The following is a 20456-nucleotide window of genomic DNA, read 5'->3' on the forward strand; positions in this document are numbered from 1 at the left end:
CAGTGCAGGAGGAAGTCGACGTGACTGACAGAACTTGTTCATGGCATGAATTGAAATATTGCATCCATTCCCAGCGGCACAGATATGGAGTGATTGTAAACTGGTGCAGAGGGAAAGGAAAACTGAGCCCAGAGAACATGATCAACCCGGCAGAGAGGAAATGGAAACGGGAGCAGAAAACAGGCAAAGAGTGCAGAAACCCAGGAGCAATAAAACCCGGGCCAGAAAGCCAACCATCAATGGAGCAGGAAAGTGGATGCATCGGGAGGAAACGCAGGTCGGGAATCCGCGATAACCAGCTCAGGAAGCAGCTTCCATTCATTGGTCAGATCTCAACCTGAGAGTGGGTGTTCCTCCCTTCATCTGGAAAATTGCGGAGGACAGTTTCTGACAAGAAATGGGCAATTTATTTGATTTGATTTGATTTACTATTGTCACCTGCATTGGGATACAGTGAAAAGTATTGTTTCTTGCGTGCTATACAGACAAAACATACCGTTCGTAGAGTACATAGGCAAGAAGGAAAGGAGAGAGTGCAGAATGTCGTGTTACAGTCATAGCTCGGGTGCAGAGAAAGGCCTATTCAAAAGTCTGACAGCAGCAGGGAAGAAGCTATTCTTGAGTTGGTTGGTACGTGACCTCAGACTTTTGTATCTTTTTTCTGACGGAAGAAGATGGAAGAGAGAATGTCCGGGGTGCGTGGGGTCCTTAATTATACTGGCTGTTTTGCTGAGGCAGTGGGAAGTGTAGACAGAGTCAATGGATGGGAGGCTGGTTTGCGTGATGGACTGGGCTACGGTCACAACCCTTTGTCGTTTCTTGTGGTCAGAGCAAGAACAATACCACGCTGTGACATATCCGGAAAGAATGTTTTCTATGGTGCATCTGTAAAAGTTGGTGTGTTGTAGCGAACATGCCGAATTTCCTTAGGCTACTGAAAAAGTAGAGGCATTGGTGGGTTTTCTTAACTACAGCGTTGGCATGGAGGTACAAGGATAGGTTTATGGCTGCCTTCCTCCGGCTGGCGAGTACCACCAGGTCCTAACCCTGCCCCCACACCGATCCAGCCTCAAGGCAAGTTGGCCAGAGGTGGGACAATGGGGGCATGTCAGCCAGTAGTGGGAATTTTGTCGGCTCACCCACCTCTAGTGCCATCTCCACATCCCATCGGAAATTCAGCCCCGTGTGCCCATTTTACACTGAGCCAGCGAGCCTGCAGTGGGGCTGCAGTGACACTCATTGGTGCATTTATTTAGGGTCAAATGCCAGTGTTGGCTGCCCCATTGTGGCCTAGCTGTCAAACCATCACTGAGTGCCTTTCAAAGCATGCGGCTGTAGGCTTACTGCCACCGCGAGTACTGATAAAGCTTGACTTTCTATGGTGAATTAACATTCTTTTGGACAGTCATTGTGCATTTGGATTCGATTGCAATTTTATTTTTGTTTCAAATTTCAGCTTTCAGCACCTTTCATCAGTTTATTTATCAGTGTCACAAGTAGGCTTACATTAACACTGCAATGAAGTTACTGCGAAAATCCCCAAGTGGCCATACTCCGGCACCTGTTCGGGTACACTGAGGGGGAATTTAGCAAGGCCAATGCACCTAATCTGCACGTCTTTCGGACTGCGGGAGGAAACCAGAGCACCCCCGGAGGAAACACACGCAGACACGGGGAGAACACGCAGACTCCGCACAGACAGTGACCCAAGCCAGGATCAAACCCGGGTCCCTGGCGCTGTGAGGCAGCAGTGCTAGACACTGTGCCACCATACTGCCCCTATATAGCTTCTTTAATATAACATGCTTCTCAGGAGCGTACTTGGAGAAAAAACTTACATGAAGCCACATCAGGAGACCTTAGGGCGGGTGACCTAAAGCCTCGATCAAATATTTCGAGGAGTGTCTCGGGGAGGAGAGGTAGAGAGACAGAGAGCTTTAGGGAGGGAATTCCAGAGGTTTGGGCGCAGGCAGTTGAAGGCACAGCTGTCATGGTGGAGCGATGGAAATCAGGGATTCGTAAGCGGTCAAAATTGGAGGAATGCAGAGATATTGGGGGGTTGTCAGGATGAACAGGGTTATAGAGAGGGAGAGAGAGGGGAAGACCAGGGGGAAGCAGAAGACAAGGACGAGAATATTAATCGCCTACCCCTTCCATTTAAGATGGTTCACCTGAATAGAGTTGGGTAGCATGTCTATTCCTTCTACCCACTGGGAGATAGAGGGTGAAGAGGTGTCTATTTAGCTTGGATCAGAGGAGATGCTTTATGCTTCCCTTCTCCAATGGAAACTATGGAGCGTTGGCGTTCTATATCCAGGAATTCCTCCAGCAGAGTTGAGGACCTGAGATTTGATGCGTCCTCTTCAGTTTGTAAATACTTCCTTCCATTTATGGGCTACAACCATAAAGAAGTTGATTAAATGGTTTCTTACGGTCTGTCATAGAATTCCTCTATCTCTAACATGCTTCCCCCTTCATATGGCACCTTCCCATGCAAGCATGGAGAAGCAACACTGGGCGGGATTTTCCGGCCATCCCTGCTGGTGGGATCTTCCGGTCTCGCCGAAGGCACACCCCCTGCGGCAGGTTCCCTGGTGGCGGGACAAACAAGCATGGCAAACCAGCATAGACATTGGTGGGACTGGAAGATATCACTAGCAGCCAATGACAAGTCACCTCTGCTACTGGAAAACATAGTAAGGGTTTTAAAAACACCAGGTTAAAGTCCACTTTAACTTTAACCTGGACTTTAACCTGGTGTTGTTAAAACTCTTACTGTGTTTACCCCAGTCCAACGCTGGCATCTCCACATCATGACTGGAAAACATGCCACGGTGAGATTGGAAAATCCCATCCACAGACTGAAGGAGGCTGAAGACTGGAGGTCAAAGTGAGAGTGGGGCCGAGAATTACAGCGACAAGCTCGGGGTCACTCTGCATCTGGTTTTCTCAAAGTAGAGGAGATGACAGTGGCAAATAGTGCAAACTAAAGAGAAAATAGTGCAGCTAAATCACTTTTTCACCGACTAGAAGTGTTCCAGGGCTTGAAAGTGGGAAGGGAGGACAACAGTAGGTGTTGCATCTCCTTCTCTTGTATGGGAAGGTGTTAGCTAGTGGAGTGGGAGATGTGGACAACTGGAACCCTATTGAGGTTCTTGGAGGGAGGACAAGGAGCATGAGCAGAACTGAGATGGACCAGGTTGAGAGCCTTGTTTTTTGATGCAGCACTTCACAACTTTTCAGACTTAACTGGCCTAGATTTGGCGTAAAGGTGGTGACCGTGTTCTCTGGCTGAATAGTCAGGGGAAAGCTGGTCCCCGCAGGCCTTGGAGGCTACAACTGAATTTTATGTTGTTCAGGCAATTAATTGGCTGTGGTGGCTGCCACCCGTCGAGGCAGGATGTCCCATCATGTAGATCTGTTGGCCAATCAAAGGGCGGGAAGTTCTTTAGTTCCAGCTAGGCCTCTGTGATTGGTGGCCAATGCTGGGAATACAGATATCCCAAGACCAACCCTGACGGAGGAGTCTTCGAGAGCATGTAAATGGGGTCGGTGTTCATTGGGGCCCTGCAACGGATGGGGAGGGGGTCAGTCATGAGGGCAGGGTAGTCCTCCAACAGAGGAGGCTCTTTCCACTGGTCTGGATGGCGGATGGGAGGGCGGGTGCCTCCAAGTGGTGAAGGAGGAATACTCCCACTGAGCCCATCTGAAGGCTGCTGGATTTTACTGAGTGGCCTCCCCGGTGATGAATGGTCGTTGGTAGAACAGTGGCAGGAAGAGGCCCTTAAGAATCATAGAATCATCGAATCTCTACAGCACAGAAAGAGGCCATTCGGCCCATCGAGTCTCCACCAACCACAATCCCACCCAGGCCCTACCCCCATATCCCGACATATTTACCCACTAATCCCTCTAATTTACGCATCTCAGGACACTAAGGGCAATTTTAGCATGGCCAATCAACCTAACCCGCACATCTTTGGACTGTGGGAGGAAACTGGAGCACCCAGAGGAAACCCACGCAGACACGAGGAGAATGTGCAAACCCCTCACAGACAGTGACCCAAGCCGGGAATCTAACCCAGGTCCCTGGAGCTGTGAAGCAGCAGTGCTAACCACTGTGCTATCGTGCCGCCCACATTAAGTGGCCTTTAATTGGCATCAATTAGCCTACGGGTGGAAAAGCTGCCCACCACCTACCAGGCCACTGATCAAATATTAATAGAGGCGTGTGGGCAACCCCCCCTCTCACCATCCCATCAGATTTTACCCCTCCCAGCCCTGCTTCTTAACATATTCCTGGAGAGAGGAGTGGTGGGGGTCACGTAACATTGTGGCCAACATTGAGTTCAACAATCTAACACCATAATCACCTCCGATTATTTCTGCAGCAATTGTTGGTGATGCTTCTGCTTTTTTTCCATCTTCTGCTCTCCAGATACATCTCTTTTTACTTGTCCCATTCCCACAACCCCCCCCCCCTCAGTTTTGCCTTCCACTCGCACCCATTTTGCCCCTTGATTGCCTTCCTCTCTCCTTTCCCCTGCCTCACCTGTTACAGTCTTTAATTTTTCCCAGTTCTGGGGAACGGTCATTAACCTGAGACCTTACCTCCGCAGATGCTGCCTGACCTGCTGTGTATTTTCCACCTGCTCTTCTGTCCAAGTCACATTATTCTGTCCTCCTTTTCAGACGGTGTGGCTCCCCCTTCGCCATTTGATCGATCGAAGCAACATTATTCATCATTTTTCTTTCTTGTCCCTTTGCAGGAAAAAGGCCAAAATGGCTGCCACATCTCATGAGTTTCAAAATACCAGAACGGAGAAAACTGAAAATATGTAACTCTAAAGAGCGAACCCCTCTTCACGCCCCCCACCCCACCCCACTCCCCCCCCACCTCACCCTCAGCGTGTCGACAGCCTCTCTGACTGGGGATCGGCCCCCTCAAACACTGTCTGGGAGACGGATCTCCCTCACTTTTTAAATTCGGAAGCCTTCGGAGAAAGAGATTACACATTTTTCACAATGCGTTGGACAATCTTTCAGATGGCTGTGGCGCTTCTGTTGACAAATTATCCATGGCTGTGTCCTGTTTAGAGGAATTTCAATGATCATGTTCGATAACGTTGGCTGGGACAGTCAAAACATTTAATCAGTTCAGCCTCCGGCCGTATCAATACCAACCACAGAACTGATTGCTTGGTGCAAGGCTGGCCTGATTGACGGCATTGGGAAGATTGTTTCGAATTGTCGGTGCACTGATTATAATCTTCAGTCTGCTCCTCACTCTGACCTTGCTGTCCCTTCCTCCTCTGCCTTATGTCCAACACCTAAACACTGACTTCCCCTTAGCTAGTGGGGGGTAAAGAGACATCCTTATTTAGCTGACACACAAAGAGATCCAGAAGTGAAGTTAACTCTTTCTGGCCTCGCTGTTTCCTCATCCGTCCTATTTTAATCTTCTTCAAGATTTGTTGAGGAAACCCACCAGAGTTCATTCCCCTTTTCCGTGATGACTTTATCCCATGATGATATGAATTGTGTAGTCTTCCTGCACTCCAGGCAGTTGTCTACTTGTCGCAGTCTTTACACTGATCACTCCAAGGGCAGTTAGTATAATGAAACCCTCCTCTACACTGCCCTGACTGCATGGGCTAGATTTTCCGATGGGCTTCAGGATCCTGTTGTCAGGATCAAATGGGGGGTCCTGAACACCCAGTGCGCCACTGGCGCAGTCATCCCAGAGATGGCCTCCTGATTGGCTGCCTCTGCTTTGAATATTCCATTGAGGATGAGGGGTGGGCCCCCAATCGGAGAGCCGGAAGCTCTGGGGTCTCATTGGGAGAGATGGATGCCACAGAGGTAGGTTGGGGACTGGGAGGATGGCTGAAAGCAGAGGTGTCCTCTGAGGGTTGGATATGACTTAAAAATTATCAGGTGCGAAGCTGAATCCTTGGGGGGGTGGCGGGGGTGAGGGGGGGGGGGGGGGGGGGGGGGGGATTTTCCTGTCCCGCCACAGGAATCGTGGTGAGTGCAGGGCAGGCCTCAGGCAAAGGTCCGTTGACCTCGGTTTGGGGGCAAACGTGGCCTGAAAATTCTGCCCTTTGAATCGAAGGTAACCCTCTCCCCCCTGTGCCCCCCCCCCCCCCCCCCCGCCCCCACCACCGTCCCCCAACCCAGGCGCATCATTCTGGCCAAATTTGGTCTTGTTGGCAATTTCCTCTTTTGGACAAGCTGTCTCTGGCTCCGATGGCTGCCCAGTCTGCTGGAGGGAGTCCGTCTCCGTAGAGACGGTGGCCTCCCCACAGGGTAGGGCTCCTCCAGTGGCAAAACACTGTAAAACCCCACCCTCCCCGACCCGGGATTGCTGGCAGAAATGCATTTGGCAAGCTGCCCCCATGTTGGTCCCACCCTATTTTCTCACCAAACTTGCCTCCAAGCCCATTACCGTGGGCCAGGAAAATTCAGCCCCAGACCTTAACTTCCAGCTTAATTGACAACCACAGCACCGTGAGATTCCATCCCCCACAAAATCTGTCCTTGTGGCCTCTCAGATTCAGAACGCCGGGTTTTGTGGCAGGTTCTGTTCTGCCTGTGGACACGCATCCATTATTCTGTGGCTTTCCAAGCTTCTTTCACCCCAAGGGTGGAATTTAATGGTGTGACCTGCAGACGCCACCCTTGACCTTGCTGCAGACCTTTCTCACCCCCCCATCCCGCCAAGCCACTTACCCTGTGACACAATTCATTTGTCAGTGCCTGGGTCCATTGGCAATCCTGCCCCTCGTATGAGTGTAGTACTGGTAACAACCAATACCTCCCTTGGTGGTGCTGACGAGCAATGAAGGGGAGTCAGCCTCTGTCGGCAGGCAATGGGTGTGGGGACAGGTGGTGGGAGCCACTTCCAACTGTGGGGTCCTTGATCCCAGAGGAAGCCCATTGCTGCCATGTTGTGATGGGCCTTCTGGAAAAGAGGTGACACCGGGGCTCACGCTGGATCCTGGCCTACTGGTGAGACCCTTTTTGCCTCTATTGAATATTTCTTCCAGTCAGCACACTGTGTGAAATTTTCATCCCATCAATCTGGGAACCTCTAAAACCAGGTCCCAAGGCATGAAAAGATATTTTAAATCCACTGTGTCTCACACGTCCACCCATCTCTCTCTTAACTTTTTAAAACTAGAAATAAGATTTTTCTCAGAGGTAACATCTAGCCAGCTTTGTTCATTTGGATAATATTGCATGATTGTGGAATGTAGCAGCCTTTCAGAGTTCTTGCCTAAGTAACCTAAGCTGCCATTTTGTGCACTAAGACCATTAGTTCAATATGTAACATTACTTCATGATTGAACATATAATTTACTGCTGACTTAATTAAAAACACAAATTTATTTTTTACCTGACATATGCATTTGTCTACTTTGACATTTTGCCTTGTATAGCAACGTGCAGTTTATTCCACTGAAGATCCCTCGGTGTTGTTTCCCCTAACGTGGAGCGCAATCATTACCAAGGTCCCCTCACAAAATGGTGCTTCCGATGAGGAAGCCTTTCAATGGAGGCGCCTTCCTTCATGGAGGCTCTTTTTAAAGAGGCTGTCTTTTTTCAGGAATACCTTTTTTTTCCCCCAAAGATATACGTTATACATAAAAAATCTGCAAGAACATTACAAACATTCCAAAAAGGCCATCACACAAAATGCAAAAATATTCAGGTTTTTTTACATACATTGCGTTACACTCTGAGATACTTCAGTAACAGTCAAAAAAACATGACAGACATTTTACAGTTGTCCTTACAAACGTTTCCGGAATATCTTTTCACTGAGGCCCCATTTAATAAAAAGGTAAGCATTGCAATCAGCTCCTCCCTTACAAAGGACTGCCTTTGGCTTTTAAAATGGAGTAATGAAATGATCATTATTAATTATAACATTTGTCGTATTATTTCAGTAGACTCCATAAATTGTTTTGATTCAAAGCGGTACAGTGGTTAGCACTGCTGCCTCACAGTGCCAGGGACCCGGGTTCGATTCTGGCCTCGGGTCACTGTCTGTGCAGAGTCTGCACGTTCTCCCCATGGCTGCATGGGTTTCCTCCGGGTGCTCCGGTTTCCTCCCACAGTCTGAAGATGTGCGGGCTAGGTTGATTGGCCATGCTAAATTGACCTTAACATCAGGGGGATTAGTGGGGTAAATCTGCGGGGTTATGGGAATATGGCTTGGGTGGGATTGTGGTTGGTGCGATGGGCTGAATGGTCTCCTTCTGCACTGTAGGGATTCTATGATAAGTGGAGCTGGTACCTAGACGTTACTGCACATAGCAAGATAAGAAAGCCAAATTAATATGCCCACAGCTGAAATTAGGAAGTGGTCAGATGCAAGCACTTTTGGGTTAGGTTGCTCAATAATTTGCAGGAATCTCTCCAAGCCTACTCTGCTCCATCAGCCAATGTCATCGAGTCACAGAGGTTTACAGCATGGAAACAGGCCCTTCGGCCCAACCTGTCCATGCCACCCTTTTTTTTAAACCCCCTAAGCTAGTCCCAATTGCCTGCGTTTGGCCCATATCCCTCTATACCCACCTTACCTTGGAACTGTCTAAACGCTTTTTAAAAGACAAATTTGTACCCGCCACTGCTACTACCTCTGGCAGCTTGTTCCAGACACTCACCACCTTCTGTGTGAAAAAATTGCCCCTCTGGATCCTTTTTTATCTCTCCCTTCTCACCTTAAACCTATACCCTCTAGTTTTAGACTCCCCTACCTTTGGGAAAAAATATTAACTATCTAGTGGATCTGTGCCCCTCATTATTTTATGGATTCTATAAGATCACCCCTAAGCCTCCTACGCTCCAGAGAAAAACATCCCAGTCTATTCAGCCTCGCCTTATAACTCAAACCATCAAATCCCGGTAGCATCCTAGTAAATCTTTTCTGCACTCTTTCTAGTTTAATAATATCCTTTCTATAATAGGGTGACCAGAACTGTACACAGTATTCCAAGTGTGGCCTTACCAATGTCTTGTACAACTTCAACAAGATGCCCCAACTCCTGTATTTAATGTTCTGACCAATGAAACCAAGCATGCTGAATGCCTTCTTCACCACCCTATCCACCTGTGACTCCACTTTCAAGGAGCTATGAACCTGTACCCCTAGATCTCTTTGCTCTGTAACTCTCCCCAACACCCTATCATTAACTGAAGTAAGTCCTGCTCTGGTTCAATCTACCAAAATGCATCACCTCGCATTTATCTAAATTAAACTCCATCTGCCATTCGTCAGCCCACTGGCCCAATTGATCAAGATCCCATTGCAATGGAAAAGGAATTCCAGGCAAAGTGATAAACGAGGTTGCCAATTCGCCATTGCTTGATTTGTACCATTACTCAAGGCCAATTTCACACCAGAGATACTCCTTTCACCACTTCCCTTCCCATCTTTCACCCTCATCTCCCCAATTCCCTCATGTACCTTGGACCCAAGTTCAGAAAGGTAACACTCAATGATCCCATCTCGTTAGCCAGACTGGCCAGTTTTGGAAGGGGAGGTGGGTAGAGAATTATCCATTTGTGTGCAAGGACATTTATCATAGAATAGAATCCCTACAGCACAGAAGGAAGCCATTTAGACCATCGAGCCTGTACCGACAACAATCCCATCCTGTCCCCGTAACCCCACATATTTACCCTGCTAATCCCCCCGAAACTAGGGTCAATTTAGCATGGCCAATCAACCTAATGCGCACATCTTTGGACTGTAGGAGGAAACTGGAGCACCCGGAGGAAACCCACGCAGACACGGGAGAACGTGCAGACTCTACACAGACAGTCACCCAAGCTGGGAATCGAACCGGGTCCCTGGCGCTGTGAGGCAGCAGTGCTAACCACTGTGCCACCGTGCTGCTCAATTTGCACAAAGAAAATCCATTCAAGCATACATTTGGAACACAGAAAATATTCCCCCCCACCCTCTGCTTCTTGGTGTTTGAGTGAGAGTGCCAAACTGATTGGCATTTTACACTGCGAGCCATACCCATTCAAAACTAGGCAGAGATCGTCCAAACTATACAAACCCTTAACCACCAGTAGAGACTTTCATTTCATTAACCCGGGCAACCTTTGCAGTCAGAGGTAACAGGGCATTGTATCTTCTAGTTCCCCAAAGTGAATCATTTTCACGTTATCGTTTATTTTTTGGAAAGGAGTCATGAAAAGTTAAACCTCCATGGGACAGAATTCCATCACCTGTAGATGGACAACAAGCTAATGCAGCCCTTTATTGACAGAGGTTTCTGGTGGAGGCATTAGCCCTGGTGATGACTGTCCAGCTTCTGCTCCAGTGATTTCCCTCATTGAGTAATCAATGTCCAGCGTACCGGCTTTTGCCCAGCTTGGGAAGAGTGAAGGAGAAGCTGAGGGAAGCAAGACATTGCCAAGCTTGGCTTTTAACAACGTAAGGATTTCAAGCTGAGGGAGACAGGAAGGAGGTCTTCATTTGATAGAGTTTGGTGTTTCAAGATGAGCAGAGATGCTGAGTGTTATATAAGAAATGGACTCAGGTTGCGAGCATGAAAAGAATCAAGAGTGGAATTTTCCTGTCTTGCCCACCAGGGGAATTGTAGCGGGCGAGGGGTAGACCACGCAAAGGTCCGTTGACCTCAGGCGGGATTTTCCGATTTTGGGGAGAGCGCGGCCTGAACATCCCGCCCCAATTGTACGTCCGTCAAACAATTTATATAATAAGCAAAATACTGTGAATGCTGGTATCTGAAACAAGATCAGAGTATGCTGGAAAAGTTCAGCAGGTCTGGAAGTATCTATCCGGAGAGAAACAGAGTTAACGTTTTGAGTCATAGACCCTTCGTCAGAATAATTTTTATAGCTTCTTCCTAAAAGATTTCATGAAGACCAAATTAGAGTTTGAAGGTGGTCAGGGGTGTCAAAACAATAAAAATAAAATCTCAGGGGCTCACTAAAGATCATCCTCCATGTCTATTTTTGGGGGCTGTCAGTATTTACTCCTTTGGTCCTTGGACTTACAACTCAATCATTCCCGAAAACCGTGTTGTAAGTCAAAACGTCTTAAGTCGGAACTGGTTTTCCCATGGAGACAATGTTATAAACGGGGGATTGGTTCCTGAACCAAGGGGCAATAACCTATTTTCACTGAATAGTGAAACATTTTTTGAGGTCTTGCTTCAGTATACATGCATTGCAGTAATGTACTTCGCATGATATAATAGCACCTATGCTTTCAAAAATACTTTTATACTGTATCTTCCTGAGGTTGTGAAAGGTGAAAAATAACAATTGGTGAAGACCAACAGTTGTTGTCGAAACCGGCGTTGTAAAGTCGAAGCAGGGTGACAATTTATAAATGTAGTAAGTGCCGTCGGTTGTAACTCAAATGTTGTAAAGTCAAGGACTGCCAGTATGAGTGAAAATAGCAGCCATTTTGTACATAGCAATGCCCCAGAAGTAGGAAGTCGCATGTAACCCACACTTCACAGAGGGGGGATATTATCATGGCCATGGGGGATCATCAATATCTCCTTGTGGGCTTCGTGGAGTATAAGCTGGCTTATTGAGTGAGAGAGGGAGGCTCACCCAATGGGAAGCAGTCAGCAGGGGTTTTTAAACCTGTTACTCTACCCAGTCTGTTGTTGCAGGTCCCGAAGTTAAGACTGCCTGACTGTAAGCCGCAGGTGCAGCCCTTTCCCTCATTGCACAATAAAGGTTGTTGATGATGGGAAACTGGCTGAATCACTATAGAGGGGTTGGCACGGTGGCACAGTGGTTAGTACTGAAGCCTCACAGTGCTAACGACCTGGGTTCGATTCCGGCCTCGGGTCACTGTCTGTGTGGAGTTTGCACATTCCCCCCGTGTCTGCTCCAGTTTCCTCCCACATTCCAAAGACGTGTGGGTTAGGTTGATTGGTCATGCTAAATTGCCCCTTAGTGTTAGGAGGATTAGCGTAGTAAATGCGTGGAATTACAGGGATAGGCCTGGGTGGGATTGTTGTCGGTGCAGGCTCAATGGGCTGAATGGCCTCTTTCTGCACTGTAGGGATTCTATAGTTCTATGGACATGGAAGAGAGATGGGACAGTTGGAAAATTGAGTAGGTGGGATTAGGCTATGGGTAAAGTGTTTACCACTTGTACTATACTCTGCAGCGAACTTCCGTGTTGAAGTTAAAATATCTTACACAGAATGGTGTCGATTTTGAATTTGTCAGCTGGGTGTAAAACTGACATTTTACCAGCTAACTTTCATTTCCATTGAAGCCGATGTTTTGCATTTAGACATCTACCCAATGTCGGCAATGTAACATTAAGGGCTGATGTTTTCACTGTGTTAGACTGTTTCACCCACACAGGGCAGTTCTCAAGTTTCCTCTCCTCCAAACATGATGTGGAGATTCTGGTGTTGGACTGGGGTGGGCACAGTAAGAAGTCTCACAACACCAGGTTGAAGTCCAACAGGTTTATTTGGAATCACGAGCTTTTGGAGCACTGCTTCTTAATCAACCTACCTCTCCACTCACCTAATGAAGGAGCAGTGCTCCGAAACCTGTTGGACTTTAACCTGGTGTTGTGAGACTTCTTACTGTATCTTCCAAATATGGCAGCAGCTGTCCTCCACTGGCTCACCCAAACTTCCATTCTTAGGTGTTAACAGTGACTTGACGGCACTTCACTGAGTCAAAAGGAATGCGGGTTACAATCCCACCAGAGACGTAAGCGGATATAATTGAGACAGGCGATTCAGTGCAGTACTGAGGGAGCACTACTCTGGCAAGGGCGCCACCATTCAGGTGAGGCTTTCAAACTGCGGTCCTCTCTGTCGTTTCAATCAGACGTAGATAAAAAAAACCCCACAGCATTATTTTGAGGAACAGCAGGGCTGTCTTGGCCAATGTTCATCTCTCAACCTAATATCGCTGACACACGCTGCCCAGGTGCCCTGAATTGGTGGTGAGCTCACCACTGACTGCAAAGTAGGTCCAGTGATCTCTTTGACGAGAATGCCATCTCCATTCCCATGCAAGTGGCACTGTGTCAGATTGCAGCATTCTGTACTGGAGCAACAGATATCTTTTTCATAGGATCCCTACAGTGCAGAAGAGGCCATTCAGCCCATCGGGTCTGCACCGACTCTGACCCAGTTTCTTACCCTGGCCCTCACCCCGCCCTATCCCTGTAAACCCACACATATTTAACATTTAAACATTTTCCCAGATCCTTCCAAAGAAATAACCAAAAGTAATAGAGTAAAATTGCTTCTAAACATTTTATCAGAGAGCAAATGAAAGATTGGGACATACACGAGGACTGAATGTGCAAGGTAAAATATCCTTTAAAAAATATATTTTAAAAAGATTTAGCTTAAAAATCTACTAACTCAGCATTTAACAGCACTTACCTCGATACAAGATTGTTTGTTCAGGGTGAGTTTTGTTGGTTGTCAGATATTATCAGTCACCTTGCTGTGAAGACTCCAGGCTGGAATTTACCCGCCCCTGTGGAGTTGGCTTTGGGAGTGGGGGGGGGGGGGGGGGGAGGCGGGGGGGGGGGGGGGGGAGGCGGGGGGGGGGGGGGGGGGGGGGGGGAGGCGGGGGGGCGGGGGGGGGGGGAGGTGTTAAAATGCAGAAAGCATTTGCCTTGGGCTCTCCAATCTGGCCTGGATTTTCCTCCTCGAGTTGGGTAGAGGGGATCTGGAAAATTCCCAGCTTGGTCCACCCGCCTCGGGAGAAAGTGTCCACTAAAGGCGTGGGGACCTTCATTGCTGCAGGTCTGGAGATGGAGCAGCCAACCCTCGAAGAAGCTTGGAGGCAGCTCTAGGCACTGCTGGGTGCAGAGGCAGGCTGTCTAGAAGGCCATGGGGGACTGTCCAATTAAAACAAAAATGCAAATGCCCCCCCAGCCCCCGTGCCCTCACACCCCCTCATCCTCCAAACATTCGCATGCCCCATCCATGCCACCTCATGCCCCTATGCTACGTTCTACACTCTCATCCAGGCTCCATGGTCCCATATGCCCCCTGTGCCAAGCTATGACACATTCATGTCCACTATAAACTGCCTCAACCCAATGAACCCTATAGTGAATAGTGGAATGTGCAATGAGAAAGCTTTGGGAAAAAAGTAATTCATTCATAACTTTCTCCTATGTTAAAAAACGTTATTTCACTGCAAGCTAAAGGCCAGCGAAATCATTGTTTGATTGACAGCTCAGGCTTTTTAATCGCTGCTGTCAATTTCACAATGTTTGTTCATACATGTTAAGTGGTCACCATGTTTGTTCAGACATGTTAAGTGGTTTCAAGGGCTTGTAGTTTTTATTATTGATATTTTATAGACTTTGCTCCTACTTCTTGCATTCTTGTATTTACCACACTCTCTGCAGCCCAGAAATGCAGAAGGCAATTGTAACACTGCCTAAAGATAGTACGGGTAAGATCAGATAACTTTCCACAGTTCTGGCATCAAACATGTGTCCACATACGCCTCTTCTACACATGGAAATGGCTTATACATCTGTGGAGCTTTTTTCAAGAAAGATTGGCACCAAGTTGAAAGGTTTGACTGTGTTCCCACCAGAGAATCTGGACCAAAGCCTGGAACATCACTGATATACGATCAGAGTTTCAATAGAAGAATGTGAGGAAGATCCATACTATTGCTGGTAATTGCTTGCCCAATAAAGAAACTTTAAAGCCTCATTAGGAAGCCTAATTCTTGGAAGTACCAAGAATGTCTGATTCCATCAACCCTTCTAGCCCTGCTGTGAAATGAGATAATATCACAGTCCTGGGAACTTTTCAGACGAGTTGTTTGCGTTTTTATGAAGACAGAACTGAAATGTCCCCCTGATGGCGTGGAGATAAAGACATGGCCATCAGTTGGCCAAGTGTAGAATAGCAAAGTCCTAGGTCTGACCCCGGTTTCTGTGCTGAATTAGCTGAACAATACAATAGTTCATGTTCCAGAATTTGTGATGCGAACTGCCTTAATTGAAGGGACAGACTTTCCTTATTTGGATGTGGGGGAGAAATAATTGCCTGGTCTCAGGCAGGGAGGATTGCCTAACCCTGATAGAGATCACCCAAGTTTCTGTATAATGTACAATGTTATAATGTATAACATCAGTGATGTATTGTTTGGTCGTGGCACCAGATTCCACCATCTTCAAAATGATTCTGAATGTCAGAATGAAAGGCATTCACGGATAGCCAATGACAAGATTACCCCAGATTTGAGTTGTCAACTGTGGCCTTTGAACAACTGGGCGGCACGGTAGCACGGTGGTTAGCACTGCTGCTTCACAGTGCCAGGGGCCCGGGTTTCATTCCCGGCTTGGGTCATTGACTATGTGGAGTTTGTATGTTCTCCCCGTATCTGCGTGGGTTTCCTCTGGGTGCTCTGGTTTCCTCCCACACTCTGAAAGACGTGCTGGCTAGGTGCATTGATCTGAACAGGCACCGGACTGAGGTGACTAGGGGAATTTCACAGTAACTTCATTGCAGTGTTAATGTAAGCCTTACTTGTGACTAATAAATAAACTTTAACTTTAACTTAGGTGTTTTACACAATTCTTTCACAGGATGATAATAGTTTAAAGTTTATTTATTAGTGTCACAGGTAGGCTGGCATTGACACTACAATAAAGTTACTGTGAAAATCCCCTGGTCGGCACACTCCAGCACCTGTACGGGTACACTGAGGGAAAATTTAGCATGGCCAATGCACCTAACCAGCACGTCTTTCAGACTGTGGGAGGAAAACGGAGCACCTGGAGGAAACCTGCGCAGACACGGGGCAACGTGCAGACTCTGCATAGACAGTGACCTGAGGCCGGGATTGAACCCGTGTCCTTGGTTCTGTGAGGCAGCAGTGCTAACCACTGAGCCACCGTGCTGCCCACAGATGCAGGGAATATTCATAACATTCAGGGCTATGGGCCAAGTGCCGGCAGATGGGATCAGGCGGGAGTTCAGGTGTTCCTAATGTGTCAATGCGGACTCGATGGGCCGAAGGGCCTTTTCTGAGCTGTGTTATTCTATGATTCTATGATTAAGTAAGTAAATATACATCACATGAGCCTCATACTGTTACTACACGTTAAACCAGGCTTATCTAACCCACAGACCAAGGGTCGCATTGCCGTCCGCAAAGACCCTGTATGTGGTTCCCAGATCCATTGTTGAAAATGCCAGTAAGAGAGGTCAATGACTTTAAAGACTTCTGCAGGGCCTACTCCTCCAATCATAGTGAGAACTGCGAAATTGGGAGCTAGTTGGACTCAGACACCCGCCCCTCTCACATTTTCACGCGCTAATGTTCGTCTTTATTTATCACCTTTTATTTTAATGATCAATTTATTTCTGTGGCATTTTTTCCTCAGGGAGTTGTTTCTCTGACAATGCGTCAGTTTGCAATTCATGTTTAATGTTTTGCCAGACCTTATCTTTCCAAAATTTGTTCATCCCCCCCCCTCCTGTGTGTGAGAAGAATTGAAATGTGCCTCCCCCCCAATGTGTAAAGGCTGGATGAACCTGTGATAAACCATAAGCAAAGAAACACTTTCAGGAGGAGAGTCCAAAGATGTGCAAGTTAGGTGGATTAGCCACGGTAAGTGTGAGGGGTTACGGGGATAGGGTGGAGGGGTGGGTTTGGGTGAAGTGCTCTTTCGGAGAGTTGGTGTAGACTTGATGGGCTGAATGGCCTCCTTCTGCATCTGTGATTCCACGGGAGAGGCATGTAAGGGATGCTGTGGATTCAAACCAATGAAGACAGAGAGCAAAGAGCACAGAAACCTTACAGCACAGAAGGAGGCCATCCACCCCGCTGTGCCTGTGCTGCTGGAAAAAAAATAATGCAGCTTAATCCAACTCCCCTGATGTTGGTCCATAGCCCTGTGGGCTACAGCATTTCAAGTGGATATCCAAGTGCTTTTTAAATACAATTAAGGCTTCCGCCTCCATCAGACAGCAAGTTCCAGATCCCGATTACCGTCTGAGTGAATTAAATCTCCTCCAGTCCCTTCAAATTCTTCTGCCAATTACTTTAAATGCTTCAACATCATGTCGAGCCTGGAATTCATTGAGGTGGGGACGTAAGGGTACAAAACTGAGTCCTCTGCTGAGAACAGGACGTTCAGCGTCAGACAGGAAAAGGTCGGAGGGTATGGTGAACACACAGCAAGGGCTGAGGCTGGAAGAGATGGGGTTCAAGGGATTGAGACTGGTGGAGGGCCTAGAATGGGCAGTGGTGTTGATGAGTAGTTGAAGCTTGATTTAAATGCTTTCCTTTAAAATAGTTAAATAATAGCTACTGTTGTACAGGACATTGGTGAGACCACACTAGTGGAGTTGTGTGGGGTTTTGGTCTCCATAATTGCATCAGAAGGCGTACAGGGAAAAGTCCAGCCGACTGGTTCCTGGGATGGGGAGGGTTATCTTATGAAGAAAGGTTGGCCAGGTTGGGCCTGTATCCACTGGAGTTTAGAAGAATGAAACATATAAGATTCTGAGGGGACTTGACAGGGTGGAAGCTGAAAGGTTGTTCCCCCTTGTGGGAAAGCAGAACTAAGGGACATAGTTTAAAAACAAGGGGGATCCCATTTAAGATGTAGACAAGGAGAATTGTTTTCTCTCAGAGAGTTGTGAGTCTGTGGAATTCTCTTCCCCGGAATGTGGTGGGGGCAGGGTCACTGAATGTCTTTAAGGCCGAGAAAGCGAGGTTCTTGACTAACAAGGGAATCAAACTATCAGCGTTAGGCAGGAAAGTGGTGTTGAGGCCACAATCAGATCAGCCATGATCTTATTGAATGGCCGAATGGTGCCTGGTTATAGACTTTTCTGCTAAAGGGAATAGGTTCTTCCCATTCACTCTTATCTGGGCCCCCTCATGATTATATACACATCAATTATATCCCCCCTCAACTTCCACTACTCCCAAAAAACAACCTATTCAATCCTTCTTCATAGCTGATAGTCTCAATTTCTGGCAATAGCCAGCTAAATCTCCTCTGTAATCTCTCTAGTGCCTTCTTGTGATGGAATGACCAGAATGATATACAGTACTCTAGCAGCAGTCTCGTGTTTTAAACAATTCTTGCATAACCTGATAAAGAAAGGAAGGAAAGCGATAAAGAAAGGAAGGATAGACTATGAAGCTAGGCTAGCAATTAATATAAAAAATGATAGTAAAAGTTTTTATAAATATATGAAAAGGAATAGAGTGGCTAGAGTGAATGTTGGACCCTTGGAGGACGAGAGGGGGGAGTTAATAGTGGGAAATGAGGATATGGCTGAGTCTTTAAATAAGTTTTTTGTGTCGGTCTTCATGGTGGAGGACACAAATAGTTTGCCAAATATTAACGATAGAGGGTTGGCAGCAGGAGAAATACTTAATACAATTAATGTTACCAGAGAGGCAGTGCTGGGTAGACTAATGGGACTGAAGGTGGACAAGTCCCCGGGTCCGGATGGAATGCATCCCAGGGTATTGAAAGAAATGTCAGAGGTAATAATGGATGCGTTAGTGATTATTTATCAAAACTCGTTGCATTCTGGGGTAGTGCCGGTTGATTGGAAAACGGCTAATGTTACGCCGCTGTTTAAAAAAGGAAGGAGACAAAAGGCGGGTAACTATAGGCCGGTCAGCTTAACGTCTGTAGTAGGGAAAATGCTGGAATCCATTATTAAAGAGGAGATAGCAGGGCATCTGGATAGAAATGGTTCGATCAATCAGACGCAGCATGGATTCATGAGGGGAAAGTCGTGCTTGACGAACATGTTGGATTTTTATGAAGATGTGACTAGGGCGGTTGATGGAGGAGAACCGGTGGATGCGGTGTTTTTGGATTTCCAAAAGGCGTTTGATAAGGTGCCCCATAAAAGGCTGCTGAAGAAGATTAGGGCACACGGAGTTGGGGGTAGTGTGTTAAAGTGGATTGGGGACTGGCTATCCGACAGGAAGCAAAGAGTCGGAATAAATGGGTGTTTTTCCGGTTGGGGGAAGGTAACTAGTGGCGTGCCGCAGGGATCGGTACTCGGGCCGCAACTGTTTACCATTTATATAGATGATCTGGAGGAGGGGACGGAGTGTAGGGTAACGAAGTTTGCAGACGACACAAAGATAAGTGGAAAAGTGAATCGTGTGGAGGACGGAGAAGATCTGCAGAGAGATTTGGACAGGCTGAGTGAGTGGGTGAGGATATGGCAAATGGAGTATAACGTTGAGAAATGCGAGGTTATACACTTTGGAGGAAATAATAACAAATGGGATTACTATCTCAATGGAAACAAATTAAAACATGGTACCGTGCAAAGGGACCTGGGGGTCCTTGTGCATGAAACGCAAAAGCCCAGTCTGCAGGTACAACAGGTGATCAAGAAGGCAAATGGGATGTTGACCTATATTGCGAGGGGGATAGAATATAAAAGCAGGGATGTCTTGATGCACCTGTACAGGGCATTGGTGAGGCCGCAGCTGGAATACTGTGTGCAGTATTGGTCCCCTTATATGAGGAAGGATATATTGGCATTGGAGGGAGTGCAGAGAAGGTTCACCAGGTTGATACCGGGGATGAGGGGTTTGGATTATGAGGAGAGGCTGAGGAGATTGGGTTTGTACTCGTTGGAGTTTAGAAGGATGAGGGGGGATCTTATGGAGACTTATAAGATAATGCGGGGGCTGGATAGGGTGGAGGCGGAGAGATTCTTTCCACTTAGTAAGGAAGTTAAAACTAGAGGACACAGCCTCAAAATAAAGGGGGGTCGGTTTAAGACAGAGTTGAGGAGGAACTTCTTCTCCCAGAGGGTGGTGAATCTCTGGAATTCTCTGCCCACTGAGGTGGTGGAGGCTACCTCGCTGAATATGTTTAAAGCGCGGATGGATGGATTCCTGATCGGTAAGGGAATTAAGGGTTATGGGGATCAGGCGGGTAAGTGGTACTGATCCACGTCAGATCAGCCATGATCTTATTGAATGTCGGGGCAGGCTCGAGGGGCTAGATGGCCTACTCCTGCTCCTATTTCTTATGTTCTAACCCCACGACCACCTCCCCCCCCACCGCCCCCCGCCCCCCCACCCCGCCCACCCCGCCGCCTCTGTTCTTATACTCCATGTTCCAGCCAATAAAGCAAAATATCCCATACATCTTCGTAGCCACTTTATCTACCTGTCCTGCTACCTTCCGAGGGGCATGCACTCCAAGGGTTCCTCTGTTGCTTTTCACTTGTCACTTTTGGAGATTGAAGCATGCTTCCAACAAGGAGAGGTGATGGCCTAGTGGTATTATCGCTGGACAATTAATCCAAAAACTCAGCTAATGTTCTGGGGACTCGGGTTCGAATCCCACCACGGCAGATGGTGGAATTTGGAATGTTGGAAAAACCCATCTGGTTCACTAATGTCCGTTCGGGAAGGAAACCTACCTTCCTTAC

At 47.3% G+C, this 20456-nt stretch overlaps 1 protein-coding gene across 7 annotated transcripts in view; it reads left to right on the plus strand.

Annotated features, from left to right (window-relative positions):
- susd2 (sushi domain containing 2) overlaps window positions 1–20456 on the plus strand; it is a 170892-nt gene that overhangs the window by 128772 nt on the left and 21664 nt on the right. For 2 of the 7 annotated variants that reach the window (XM_078226972.1, XM_078226977.1), the window contains one exon: window positions 16465–16553. The exons of 4 other annotated variants lie outside the window; for them this stretch is intronic. In XM_078226972.1, coding sequence (XP_078083098.1) covers window positions 16465–16546 — 82 coding nt within the window. In that variant the 3' untranslated portion in view covers window positions 16547–16553. Of the gene's footprint in view, window positions 1–4769; window positions 4991–16464; window positions 16554–20456 lie in introns of those variants that run through there. One more of the 7 variants, XM_078226973.1, reaches the window with a different exon arrangement.

The sequence above is a fragment of the Mustelus asterias genome, chromosome 13, assembly GCF_964213995.1.
Source record: "Mustelus asterias chromosome 13, sMusAst1.hap1.1, whole genome shotgun sequence".
Taxonomy (NCBI): domain Eukaryota; kingdom Metazoa; phylum Chordata; class Chondrichthyes; order Carcharhiniformes; family Triakidae; genus Mustelus; species Mustelus asterias.